The sequence below is a fragment of the Crocodylus siamensis genome, chromosome 3 (genome assembly GCF_052110815.1).
Source record: "Crocodylus siamensis isolate JL-2025a chromosome 3, ASM5211081v1, whole genome shotgun sequence".
Lineage (NCBI taxonomy): Eukaryota > Metazoa > Chordata > Crocodylia > Crocodylidae > Crocodylus > Crocodylus siamensis.
In genome coordinates, this window is record NC_143397.1 from 241,195,732 (window position 1) to 241,210,374 (window position 14,643).

Consider the following 14,643-nt stretch of genomic DNA (forward strand, 5'->3'; position numbering starts at 1 on the left):
GCTCCAGGTAATGTGTAGGCAAACTAACAGAGGATGCTAGAGAGTCTATTCAACCCTAGGTAAAAATCTAATCGAGAGATTGGGAGTGAGCAGTTTATAATGGCTCCCATCGCTGAAATGTTCTTTGAAGATACTGAAATAAGATGCTTACTACTGGCCCTATTCGTTCAGTGCGAGTCACTTGGGTTAAGACAGCAAATGACACTGCCTTCAAATGATCTAAGGTTTAAATATGACTTTACCAGTGGCAGTCTGCATGACAGGCAGAGGTGATCAATGAACATTTTTAAGAAACTACTCTAATAAAAACTGAAGAGGAAATATGAGAACTTGTATCTTTGGTATTTTAACTATGTTTCTCCAATCTAGATGAGGTTCTCAGCTCCTACTCATTAACAATGCAATTTGAACTTTAATGCAATGACCTTACAGTAAAGTTGTCGGCCAATCCTTCTCAGCCTTCACTTAGGGGGGAGAGAGAGAGAGAGAGAGAGAATATGTGTATACAGACATATACACACACACATATGTTCATGTAATTATAACATTTGCCAGCTGGCAAGCATTTCAGCTTTGCATCGAGAGCACACTCTGAACTGAACAGGTTTCATAAATGCCAATTAATTTGTTACTAAGAGTACAAACCTTACCACCTGCAAAGTTAGTAAATCTAGCTTTTAATAGATCACGTAACTTCTAAATTTAGCTAATTACTGTATAATTTCATAGGTTACTTTATTTTCTACTTGAAAATTTATAAGCAAAGGCCAAAAGACATTTTTTCTTTCCATTTCAAAACCATGAGTAATATTGCATGCAAGAAAACATAATGAAGATTCATTACTCTGGAATTTCATCACTGAGCAAATTAAAGAAAGCATTATTTTGATCGTTTCTCTTTACAATCGTCTTAAAAGGCACTTCAGTAAGAATAAAAGTCTACAGTGATTTCCAGGATATACATTTCTGTTTAAATAGAAAATAACCAGAACACAAAAGGAAGACTTACCCCAGTCCAGCTAAATCTGAAACAAGATTTCCCAAAGCAGCAGCTGAAAAATTGAGGGGGGGGGGGAGTTCTGATGAAAATTACTACACTTGATCTGAGCCTTCAAGAGGCCGTGATTGCATTAGTAACCAGAATTACATTTCTCTTCTTTCACAAGTGATTTTTTTTCGGTAGCATAATTTTGTAACAGTAATTCTAAAAACTTATAAGCAAGAGTCGCTGCTGCATTTTCCTGAAGTTATTCAATTTAAAAACAAAATTCACGCAAACCCTATGAGTTAGCTTTAAAAAAAGTCAGACTATTTAACAGTAGTCTAGCATCAGATAACTTTATACATCCAACAGAAGCCAAGGGGAGGCTTCTAATGAGTTAGCATTGATAGGCAAAGGAACTATTAATTGTGCAAGTGCTCTCCCAGTAGAAGACAGTTCTATTCCCAGGCATTACGGGAACCTATACACATGCCAAACATCCGGTCTGATAGTCTAGCACACATTGGAGCAGACACAATTAATTGTACTAACTGGAATGCTCCAGTAGTCATGTGTATTCAGCACCTTCATGCTTCAACATGGCAGCAGGAATGCTTTAACTAAAGATCAAATGAGCTTTAAATAAATCACCCCCACCACCATTTGGAAGTGCAGGACACTGAATAGGTGGGACACTGCAGGAGTGTTTATTACAGCAGCTCTTGGAGTCACTCCAATTAAAGCATCCTCCCCTCCACCCCAGAGCATGTGTAAAGATTCCCTATTAGCCTGGGAATAAGGGGTTTATGCCTGGTTAAAAGTGCTTTAAATTATATGCATTTAAAATATACAGTTTAAGATTTGCGGACTAGAAAGCTAGAACTCAAAATCAGGTTAATTTGTCATTAGACTCGTTTTTAATTAAATAAAAAATATAAAGGCATAATCAATCAATACAAGAACAAATAAAACCAAAACAAAACCTCTTCTTGCCTCAAGTCCTGCATTTATTTACAGGGACAACACAATGAAAGACAGCAAATCTGCTCAGAAACAGAGTTTATTCACTCACATAAGCACATTTTATTTAAGCCGGTAGCAGTTGCTAGACTGCTTCTATGTTAAGAGCATGAACTTTCTAGACAACATGGTACCAACCCTCTTTTTTCATAAACATTTGGGCTGGAAGGGACCTTGAAGGATCATCAAATCCAGCCCCAAATTTTCATGATTTAGATAGCAACTGATGCTCCCCAGTACCATACATGCAAATTGTACGCACACTAGAAAGTACGGGCATGCAAAGCAGGCCATATTTAATTTGGATTTGGCCTGATTCAGGGGACAGTGATTCAATTAGTTGGTTCGGATCACTGTCCCGATTCGATTCAGCCAAATCCGAATCTGAAGATTCAATTCCGATTCGGAGAATCAGCGATTCGACCGTAGACACAGCTTTATATGTTTTTTCTACATGCCTTGAGGTACCAGACATAGCTTGTGAACACTGAGCTGGTGGGGCGGTTGAAACGTCCCACAGGAGTGGGCCCCCCACGTGCTCGGCAGTGGACCCAGAAGTGGACCAGAAGTACTTCCGGCCCACTTCTGGGTCCGCTGCAGAGTGTGCGGGGAACTCCCCCCGCCCCCATCAGCTTGGCGATCAGTCTGCAGGTGCCCCAGGTGCCCCCCCAGACCCAGCAGGCACCAGTCACTCAGCCCATGCCTTCTTCATAGCTGGAGGAAATGAGATGTTGCTATTATTAGTAAATGAAGAGAACAATATTTTAGAAAGACTGAAGAGCTATGGAGTTTTTCCCTGTTTGGCAAGGTAATGACTATCTTTTCTCATGTTGACTTTATTTAAAATTGCGGGTGCCTAAGAGTTTGCAAAGCATCAGCTCCACAGTAGACTATGGCTAATTTTATTTACAGAACCACCAGCATTTTGTAAGGAATGCCAAAGCGATGTTTTTATACAATTATTCTTGACATGCTGTCTTAACTAAAATTCCATTACTCCAGAGGAAATATTGACTTTCTTAAATGATCAGTTGTCCCTGCAGAATGAAATACAGTTTGGCAACAAGGAGAAGGTGTTTCAAATGCCATTAGGTTTATTTTCAGCTTTAACTGAACGGATTTTTTGCCAGTGAGGACTACATTTATTGCAATTATATTACTTACCTGCCATAGTTGAAATTCCTAGGACAACTCCAATAGATAGTTCTATTTGGGTTCCCTGAAAATAAAGGGTGTGTCATTATCTGAGGAAATAGTTATTAGAAGTTCAAAATATTGATACAATTAAAGCCTTCAAGTTGCTTGCTTCATTTTTTAAAGCTAAAGATAATTACTGTAGCTTACTTAGGATGGGATATGTCCTTCAAGCCTTTCCCATTGCCTTCAAACACTGGCTGTTTAAGAGTTAATATTTCATTATTTATTTTACAATAGCAACCTACTGGCACAGACATCAGAAAACAAGTCTCAATCTCAGTATACTAATTTCCTAATAAAATTAATAGCTAATGTGGAGATCACAGAAACAATCCCACAGTTTCGAGTGCTGATCAAATTAATCAAAATAGTAAAATCTTCTCAGTATGGAACAGGGCGGGGGAGGAGGGGTACAGCCCCTCCCCATCCTCCCAAATACTTAGCTGTGTTGCACATGCACAATGAGCTCTGAGCTCACCGACTGGTCAGTGAAGGCTCCTCCTGGAGCTCCACATGGGCATTGAGCTCAGCTCACCACCTGATTGGGTTTGGCCAGCCCGGGCATAACAAAAAGAGCTGGGCCCAGGGCAAACCCTGGATAGCTCTGAAAGCAGTAGGAGCTGGGAACCTTTTTTGGAGTTCCTGGCATGGCAATGCTCCCAGGGTACAGACTTGGTGCGGTGGGCTATGTCAGCACCTGAAGCAGGAGCCCCTCTTGCCCATCCCTAGTATGCAACTGCTAGCCAGAGCCCCTGCTTTGGCATGGCTCAAAAGCCCAGGAGTTGAATGCTGCTGCTGTTGAACCCTTCCCCCCCTGCTGAATTTCAGCAGCAAGGGAAAGGAAGACCAGCAGCAACACTCAGTCCCTGGGCTCCAACACCACATGAAAGCAGGGGTTCTGGGCAGATCCCACACTAAGCTCTCATGTATGACTCAACCAAAGGGAGTACAACCACGGTGGTGCACCCCCATGGATCCTCCCCTGGATCTTCCTCTTTTCCCACTCCTAATCCCCCTACAAAACACAGACAACAACATCAAGTGGCAGGCCTTACAGCATTAATCATCTAATTCTAAATCTGAATTATGTTTTTGGCCTATGCTCCAGCTTTCAAATAGAAAGAAACGTTGAAAGTGCTACACCAAGTCATAATTTCAACCACTATCTATGATATTACAACATTTCCACAGCACTATTTATAAGCAGATCTTAATGTTCTGTACAAGTGCATTCCTACTATGTTCAGTATCTCTCATAAACTTAGTGTAATGAAGCAGAGAGGCTAATGATATGCCCAGTGTCACAAAACAAGTAGGCTGCAGTCAAAAGACTCAAAAGAATTCTTGACTCATGAAACACCTGTTCTTACCACTTTTTAAAGGCAAGAAGACTGAGCGCTATTTTTCAGCCTGGGCAGAAATAAGGTCAACTTTTAATTCTTATTCTTCAGACATGAAACACCACTACTATTAACAGGGGAGAAAGAGAGTCAATTTGAAATGATTCTCTAATTCTAATGTGAAAATTTTTACAGTTGAAATATTAAAATAGAAGGGAGATAGATGAACAAAATAAGTATTTTTATTCTCTTTTATAAGATACAGAACTCTTCAAATATTTAGTTCTGTTCATTTGTTTTATTTATTTTTTAAATCTGAGAAACATTACTGTTCCTGGATCAAAGTTAGAAGACAGACTTACCGCAGCAATCATAATTGCATTATCCAAAAATCCAAACCCCACAAAAGGTAATGCATTGTGGAAGAACACTGAAAAAAAAAAAATGAGCAACAAGGGACAGTAAGTATCCACTAAATTCAATAAATCCAAGTTTTGGTTGTTCATATATGACTTAATATCTCATTTAAAAAGACAAATGGGAAAACAACACATAACGTCACACATGCAGTAGTCTTTTTCCCCTGATGCTTCTTTGAAGTTAGGTAGTGGTTGTTGTACTGAACTTTCTGTTTTCACTCCCAACAACACTGGCATACCACTTGCAATAGGCAGTTAGTGAGTGGTAACAGCACCTGGATCACGTATTGACTTACACTACACTTTCTCAGTAAAGCTTTGTTTAACTTTGGACAGGCAGATGCTAGAATCCTTCCTACTGCAGAACATATGCAATGTAATGTTTAAAAACTTGTCAAATTCTCCACAATGCTTTTGACTTGAATTTCCCACTAGTAGGGGATTTGCCTAGTAGTTTCCTTTCCCTGCAATTTCCCCCTTGCCCACGTAAACAGTTTCCAACCTCTCCATTCACTCCAGAAAAAAATCAGTTTTTTGATTCTGCAGTGTGCATTGCCTAGAGCCAGACAGTTCAAATATACAGAGTTTTAAATCCACAATGTATGCCTAGATTCCCCAATCAGTAGGCCCTACAGATGCTATATCACATTAGAGAAAATGTTAAGTATAGCTTAAGAATGATTTACAAGTATGCAACTTTTTCTTTGTTTAATCATTAGGTACTGATTTATGTAAGCTCTTGGCTCCTCAGGTAAGGGACTGCATCTTCCTTTATGTTTCTTTAGTGCTGAAATACTGTACTTAATACTGTACTGTTCCCCTACTTATTACTCAAGTTGAGCTTGATCTCACTTCCTGTATTTCATCTTTTTTTCCTCTCCTTCCACTACCATAGTCCAGGAAAATAGGTTCTTCTTGAAATAATTCAATATTATGGTCATTTGAAAAGTGTCATAACATGAATATCTGCCATCTCTTTCAAGATGTGTACTCTTAAGGATCTACAGAAAGGTTTACATAGTTTCTTGCTCAAGTCAATAGGATTTCATACACTTTACAGGCACGGTCTCCAAATAATTAACACTACAAACAACTTTGACAACTACAGTAAGCATGCACGCGTGTATTTGCCCACTGATATACAACAAGACTTACTTAGGTTCCTTCTGTTGTACCTAAAACTTGACCCAAATGTTTCCCCCTCCCCCAGCTCACAAAATATCTCCAATCAAAAAGTTATGCATTCATTCTTTGTGCATTCAATCATTTCATAAAATTAACTTCGGCTTACAACTTCAAATGCAAATCAAATTTCAAATTTGTCACGTGTTTAAAGTTTGCCCTCAAAAAAATTTGTCATGTGTTTAAAGTTTGCCCTCAAAAAATAATTTTAAAGCTAAGATCTGTTGGTAAATATTTGCCAAAATGATCATGAAAAAGAATTTAGTGGGCATAGACATAGTTGACAATAAATGTCAACCCACTATTCCACAAATATATATAGATATATAATATTTGGTGGAAAGCAAAAAAATACCAAGACACTGACTTTTGGCTTTTCTATAATTGCAAATTTACTCAGGCACTACTGGCTGTCAAAAAAAATACTGTGAATTTCAACACCTAACACTAAATCAATTCCTAAAAAAGAGAGCGCTCTATTATAACCAGGCAAACTTTACTTTTCAATTCTCAGAAATTTTGCCTAATATTTATGCAGAAGTCCTCACCTCACTTCTGACATTTAAAATATAACAGAGTAGACAAAAGAAGTGTTAACATCTGTTTTGCAGGAAGCCCGGGGACCTGAATTTTGACTGGCCATTAAAAATACAAAAAAATTGGCTATAACAGCAAAACAGCTTTAAGCCAACAAAACTTTTTATATTGGCGCTTGATAGTAGTTTGCACTCAGGTTCTTGGAAATGTAACATTAGTAACAATAAGATACAATGGTGCAGTATTATTCTGCAAAATGTGGCTACTACAAAATCTAGCCAGGTCACATTCTAGTTGTAAGATTCTTGGGTACCTATCATTAAAGAAAGAGTTACAAGACAAGCTCATGTACAATTACATGAAATTAAGACAAAGTATTTAAAATATAAAGAGTCAATGCATTACATACAGAAATGAACTATATTCAACAAATATATTTTTCTTTTACCGTGCTTCAGCTGTCCTGTAGATGGTGGTGCAACTTCCAACTTCTCTAGACAGGTCAAAATGAAATTAGAAAATTAGTCTAATCGAAGAGTATTTCAATTCCGTCGCAAAACGTGAAATGCTTAACTGTCTGTAGCATCTCACTATACCCCAACAGGCAGAAAACAATGAAAAGTACTGAAAATATTGGTATTCCTAGAAATAGTATCTAAAATATGCATCTAAATTATGTAAAAAATAAAACTCTAAAAACTGGTTTCAATAAAACAATAAAATAGCCTCAGAGAATGCCATAAAGTTGCCTGCGCTAAAATGATTTCACGAGCATCTTTAGACAAAAGAGCTTTAGAACATGCACAAGCAAAAAGGCTCATTTCCAAAGAGACCATTAGCCCTAGTGACTAGAGCAGTGGCTCGGAAACTGGAGACCTGGGCTCTGGGCCTTCCATTGTCTAAGGTTCAAACTCACCTCTTTTACCTCACCACCAGGCTATAGGCAAGGGGCACTCTCCATCCTCCTGTGGATGTCCAGCCATTGTGGAACCGGGAATATAATACTTATTAGGGCCAGAAAGACCAGAATAAGGAGTGTGACTCTACAACCTGGTGATGAGAACATTCATCTGGAAGGGATGGACCTTATGGTCTCACACCTGTCCGGGGACCACATATGCATCTTGCATTAGACTCATTGGATAAAATGCATGAACGTTGAGAGCAAGGACTGAAGACAGGACTCCCCTCAGAGGACTGCCCTCATTATAAAGTTAAAAAAAGGTAGAGACTGCTCCTCTCAATTGTAGGGGTTGAAGCATTATAACAGGAGGTGGCCTGTTAGTTATGTAGGGCCCAAACCCATGAATCTTGCACTCTTGACTGCTCAGGAGCACAGTCTACAGGAAGAGCGTAGAGTGTTGCCATCCCAGCCTAGTATTTACAGCACTACCCTAGGAGGTAAGAGATGGGGGTTTGAAGTCCTTCTAGCCAAGCACAGCATTAAACCCAGGTATTTCCTTTCTTAGGTGATTGTTAACTACTAGATGATGGCATAAAAGATGGGTAGAGCCACCATCTGCAGCTGCCATGCTTTTAATCAAAGTATCTGTGACTGGTTAAATGCTGTAACTGTGGGTTAGGTATCCCAAGAGCATAACTTAGTTCTCTGAGGGGTGTAAACAAGGCACAGAGTGACATGGTTTATGAATCCCAGAAAGGCATGGGTAGGAGCCATCTCCTACCTATGCTTTTCTGGGATTCATAAATTATGGCCAGCCAGAATAGCAGCACCTACCAATGCACATTAAGAACACTCTAGGTGCCTATAGCAAGCTCTTGGCAGAAAACTCAGGCACCTGAGAGCCTAAAAAAACTTAACACGCAAGAGAAATATAAAAAAAATCCAAGTCTTTGCCATAAGGCAGTACATTACAGTTTAATTAAAAATGCACAAAAACACAGCCATAAAAAAGCAACAACACTTCTTGAAAAAATGCACTCAGCATGCAGCAAGTAGTCAACCGTTTTCCAAAGAGCCAGTATATGTAATGTTAGCATTTATGTTCCGATATCACGGACCTTTTCCTCATTAGTACATGATTAAAAGTAAAATGATATAACAAGGGTACGGACTTTTATTTATTAGAGGGGTTGAGGTACTCTTGTTTTAAACATCCAGGACCTAAACCATAAAAAACTCGGAAGACAAGGACAATGAACTGGAGGGTGATATGGTACTCTACGGGGAACTAATGCAGCGTAACAAAATAACATATCTGATATGCTCACAGATTGCTTTGCTCTAATCCAGCTTCAAGAGGTAACAAAGGGTTATATTGTATTTTTACTTGATATATACCATTTACTGTAGTGATGGATGTGAAGCTAATGAGAGCTGTTAAACACTAAACTTATTTGAAAAAGACATCAGGCCATGTATTTAGGAGTCTATGCATGCAGATTTTGAGCCTAACAGTGGGCAACCTCCCCCCTTTTTGCTAACACAGCTGATCTCAGGACCTGAGAAAGGATGGACAGAGTTGGTACTGTGACTCATTTCATATCTTTCTATGAGAACCTGCCTAATCCATCACCCGACATGTTCAGCACATGTTCAAAGTGGCCACAGTGCCTAGAATAGCAACATAAAAAATAGTGTGTTCAATATTTACACCACCCACTTGTAAGTCTCCAGTAAGTCTGCACTGGTAGAATTAGTAAAGCAAGTAGCTCAACACCTGTATGAACTGCTACAGCTTGAGACCATTCAGAAGGTGAAAATGATGCAAAATGCAATGAGCCATTTATATGGAGTTATATTTTTAGAGCATGTGGACACAAGTGGTTTATTAGTTCGCACTAGGATTCCAGAAAGTTGATGTCAACCTATAAAGCTTCAGAAGGTATACAACCTTGTTATCTAAGAAGTTCCTCCCACCATGCCAGGCTACCAGTGGAGAGGAAGCACTTCATCTGGAGCTTTCTAACTACTTACCAAAAGCAAGACATACATTTTAATTACAGCAAAGCAGATTTAGATCAAGTCTTAGGAAAAAGTTCTTCGTGACTGAAAGAACAGTCGGCAGCACTGGCAGCAATCCTGCACTGTTGACGGTAATCACTTCCACACATCAAGTAAAGGGTTGTAGATGAGTAGGTTGATAGCCAAGGCCGATCCTAAAGCTGCAGTCTCTCTGGCAAATGCCACAAATGGTGGCTAGAGGGAGGATTGGACCATGCATTTCATGGTCTTGTTTCCTTTCCTTCCATTTCTGTTGTTTTTCTGCCTCCAGGGCGAGACAATTTTCCTCAAAGAAAGAAGCACCTTCTCTCACAAGGTGTCACCATGTAGCCTTGTCCCAAACTAGTTTTTCCCAATACGTAGTGTCAATGCCAAACTTCTTAATGTTTGCTTTGAAGGTGTCCTTGAAGCATTTCCTCTAGCCACTGCATGTCTTTTGTCCCTGGCTGAGTTTGGGGTATAGCAGTGGCTTTGTGTGCCCATGCCTGATATACATTTACCAATGTCCTGTCCACCGCAACTTATGTTGGATAATCAACACTTCCACAGTGGTGGTGTTAACATCAGTGAGGACACTGGCATTTCTGCAACAATCCTCCCACTTTATGCCAAGGATCTTCTGGAGGCAGTGCTGGTGATGGCGTTCCAGGCTTGTCAGATGATCCCCATAGGTTGCCTGAACCTCACAGCCCTAGAGAAGAGTTGGGATTATCACAGCCTTATACAGTAAGAATGTTGATCTAGTCCTGATGTCATCCTTGAACACAAGATGATTCAGTCTTCTGAAGGCAGAGCTGGCATATCACAACCTATACTACTGGATCTCCTCTTCAGTGTTGGCCTCCTTTGACAGATACCTGCCAAGGTATGCGAAGTATTCAGCATTCTCCAGCTCCTGTCCTTCAATGAGGATCTCTGTCAGAGGAGGAGAGGGGGTTGACTGGACCACAGCAGGCTGCCTAGAAAAGTTGTGACATCAACTGCATAGACATCCCTCTGGGATGGTATAAGAATAGGAAATCCTGCCTCTGAGCAGGAGGCTGGACTACATTGGGGTGGGCCCCCACAGCCCCTAAAAATTTAGAAAATTAATACTCATCTGTCCTGAGCTGCCTGTCATGCAGCCCTCAATGGCTTGCCAAAACTCAGTAAGTGGCCCTCCAGCCAAACTAACTGCCCACCCCTGGACTAGATAACTCTCGGGATCCCTTCCAGCCCTGCAATTCTGTGGTTCTCCTTGCACACCTGACTGCAAATGTCCTCCTGCTTAGTCGCAGGCTACAGTCATATAGCACTTATGAGAAGACCAAAAAGTGGAATTTAACTGTAAATAACAGTCCTGCTGTTTTAACAACTCCTCCCAAAGATAAAAAAAGTAGCAAATTCATCATTAAGTTCTACCTCAATAAACAGGTTTCGCCTGAAAGACTGCCTCAGCTAGCGACCAAACACAGCTCATGAAGGGTGAAAGGTAAGACTAGTGCCATGAGGAACAATGCAGTCTCCCTGGCTACCTTCTTCAATGGGAAAGGGATGGGAAGGGGAAGGAATAGTGGAGTGAGGGGGTAGGGTTAAAGACCCTAAATCACAGACCCAAGGCTGAGCGCTCTAGTTCCTTGAGCCCCTGGCTTAAAGTGTTTTGGCGTGTAGCAGGAAGTCACTACACTGAGTTCTAGTTCCTGGTTCCTAGTCTGAGTTCCTGGTTTTTTCATATTTTCACCTAAATTTCTATTAGTCTCTCAAGACCTGGCTACAGGAAAATCTATCCACCCTGATATTCTTAAATCTGGGCATTAAGCTACCAAGAAGATGGACACCTTTCCACTCACAGCATGATGTTACAAACCTTGTGCCAAATAAAAAAATTCAAAAGGTTCTTGTGATTTCCATCCAGCTCTGACAATTCTGGTCTAAAAACTTTTAGACCGACTGTGTAAGTCAGTGGCCTCTTCAGATAAAGCATGAAAATATTAGTTATCCTTGCTGATGTAGCTAATAAACTTATTTTATGGTTAGCTCACAATGTTCAATCTGCTGGCGTTCTATTCAGTGAAAATGAATAGAACAAGCTTAAAGCTATTAAAAAGTAGTATTTTTTTAATACAATACATAATTAGCTCAAACTTATCACTGCAAGATATAATTGAGGCTAACAGCTTAACAGGATTCAGAAATGTATTGTTTTATAAATAGTAGAAGTACACTTTAAAATAAGATATATGAAACTCATGCTTCCTCATGCTCCTATTGTTCTGGGCATGGGAGGTGTTTATGACATGGGGCGGAAGGAAGAAGATAGTAAAAGAATAGAAATAAGCACCCCCTACAGTCAGCTATTCCTTAATCTTTTAAGTTGGTTTTCCTTTGACATGTGCAATGCTGTATAAGATTAAGCAAATGAGCACACAAATACTAAGAGGTAAAAATGCACAAGCATGTGAGGTACTCCACCATAGCTTTCCCCACACATGCCCTAGCCCCGCGGTAGTCTACCTCTTGGTGCAAGTTATTCTTTGAAGGGCTGGAGTGTCGTTGTGGCAGGGATGGTTCAGGAATTACGCAAGAACAAAGTGCAGGGAGAACTGTAAGACCTTTTATTGGACTAACTGTACATCTGGGAAAGATGTTTTCAAGCACAAAGTGCTCAATCTGAGAAAAGACACTTTGTACCCAAAAGCTTGACTAACATCTCTCCCCATTGCACAATCAGTCCAATAAAAGATATTACAATAAAACGCTCAATTCTTTGAAGAGCAGGTTACTGCCACTTTGCTTTCACTTACCCCAGGGTAAGAGCATGAACACAAGCTGTGACTGGAGTAGTTGATGACACTGTAAATCTCTAACTTCATTTACCTTACAGTAATCTGTTTGTGCGCCTAACCCCCAGGGGTGAAATCCTGCTTATTGAAGGCAATGGTAAGCAAAACCTCGTCTGATGCAGGGGACAAGTTTGTACGTTCTTTCAGGTTACACAGAAATATCACCCAGGATGCCAAACCAGCTTAGTTTCAAGACAGCTGATAGAGATCTTTTGTTCAGTCTTGACAACACAGACCCTGAAAAAAGTCTGGAGACTGGACACGTACCTTGTTGGGGTTACCTGACCCCAGCAGTCTTGCCTGCCCAGAGAAGGTGGGGCTGGACCCAATGATCTCACAAGGTCCCTTCCAGCCTTAAACATCTGTGAATCTGTAAAATGATACCACCTTTGCCTGGATTAGGACAAAAAAATCTTGGAACACAAGTTACCTGATAGTGGAGAAGAAAGGCTGCTGCAGAGTGCTATAGCACAGGCTGCCAAGACACTGCCTTTCAAGAGAAAATACACAGGAACAGCTACTTGATCACCCAGCCATGCTCTACCACACATGCCTGCATTCTCGCTAAAACTCACAAAATTCTTCATTATTACACTCAAGAAAATAAAAAGAGTTCTAGCCTCAGAATCTTAAATCACAGAAACCTGCACTATATTAAGTAAATTAATATCACAAAGGTCACTCTTAAGATGTATTGCTTTCCAACACCTGAAAAGCAAAATTCTCAAAACATTTCCCAGATGATTCATAAAAACCAATGTCAAATATTTTGGATTTTCAAGGCCCACAAAAAGGTACAATTTTTAAGCTGCAAAAAAAGGACAATCTACAATCTTAGTTGGCAATACAAGAGACCCTTGACCTAAAAAAGCAGCAGCATCCAGTAAACCCCACAAGATCAGTTAAGTGTTCTTCAGTTTCAAGAATTATATTCAGATTCTGAATTCAATACAGAAAAAGCACTTGAAAATGAAACAGCCCTGGCATAAGATTTTCGAGAAAGCTCCTTTTCCAGCCGTCCAGGATACAGCAGGATGAGAAGAATTATGTTTTATAGAAGGAAAAATAAAAAGAAAGGAGAATGACTTGTATTGATCAAGTCATATCAATGGCATGCTAGTAAAGAGTAAGACATACAGCATGCTCTAGTAACCAAGGCTGTTTTTAAAACCACTTCTCAAATCTAAGTTCTTTATACATGTATAGTTAACTTGTTTTAAATCATTAAACTCTTCAGTCTTATGTTCCTCTATGTGGTTCAGTTTAACAGCAAAGCACTGGCGCTGAATGACGATATATATATGAAAATGAGAACGTTAATATTATATTTTCCAATCTGCATCAAATCCAATTATATATACTAAAATCTGCTAACTGTGGCTGATATCACTTCCTGAAGTACCATTTAGCAATTTATAGATTAGATTATACCTTTTCCCTGAAATGAAGGTGATTAGATGGAGTCACAGAGAATTATTCCAGAAGTTAGTCAAACATGGTAAAGAAGTACTAATGCTAATAAGTGAAAAAATTATTCAGTGATCTGAAATCAAACACACTTGCAGCCCTGAAGAATCACGTACTGTCTACTGGTAAGATAGGTCATGGCCCATATGAAGTCATATTTTGTAATACTTTTATTTTAAAACTTGTAAAAATATTTTTTTTTACTCTAATAGACAATCAGATATGGGTGTTAACTGATACCATGGTTATAGCCATTTTTTTTTTAAATGTAAAATACAGCTAGGTAACATCCAGTTTCACCTGAAACTAAAACAAGTAAGAAAAATACTAGTTCCCGTATTGTGTTGAATTTGCAATACATAACGGAAAAATCTAGTCAACTCTGTGGATTTTGTGAAAGAAGGGGGATGGGGAGAGGCAGGAGAGCCAAATGAAACAACTAAGGAAAACACTAAAATTGTAGATCTAGTAAATCCTACCCATAAACAGGTGGAAGGATAATTTCTTACCTGGAAGTTAATTTCTGTGCCTCAGATCCATCAGTCCAGAACACAAGTTTCTCTCCAACCTGCCTTACAAGGCAAAGCTAGCAAGTCACTTGCCAAGTGAATCATCATCATCCGGGCAATGAGGACTTCAAAAACACAAAAAACAAAACAAAGTATTTTCTGTGTCCTCTAGAAGGGGATTTAAAATCCTTTACAAATACTCT

At 39.6% G+C, this 14,643-nt stretch overlaps 1 protein-coding gene across 1 annotated transcript in view; it reads right to left on the reverse strand.

Annotated features, from left to right (window-relative positions):
• TMEM65 (transmembrane protein 65) overlaps nucleotides 1-14,643 on the reverse strand; it is a 42,442-nt gene that overhangs the window by 10,343 nt on the left and 17,456 nt on the right. The window contains exons 2-5 of the mRNA XM_090040611.1: nucleotides 7,126-7,170; nucleotides 4,902-4,969; nucleotides 3,167-3,221; nucleotides 1,010-1,052 (exon numbers count right to left, since the gene is read on the reverse strand). Of these exons, the coding sequence (XP_089896737.1) occupies nucleotides 1,010-1,052; nucleotides 3,167-3,221; nucleotides 4,902-4,969; nucleotides 7,126-7,170 (211 nt within the window). The remainder of the gene's footprint in view (nucleotides 1-1,009; nucleotides 1,053-3,166; nucleotides 3,222-4,901; nucleotides 4,970-7,125; nucleotides 7,171-14,643) is intronic.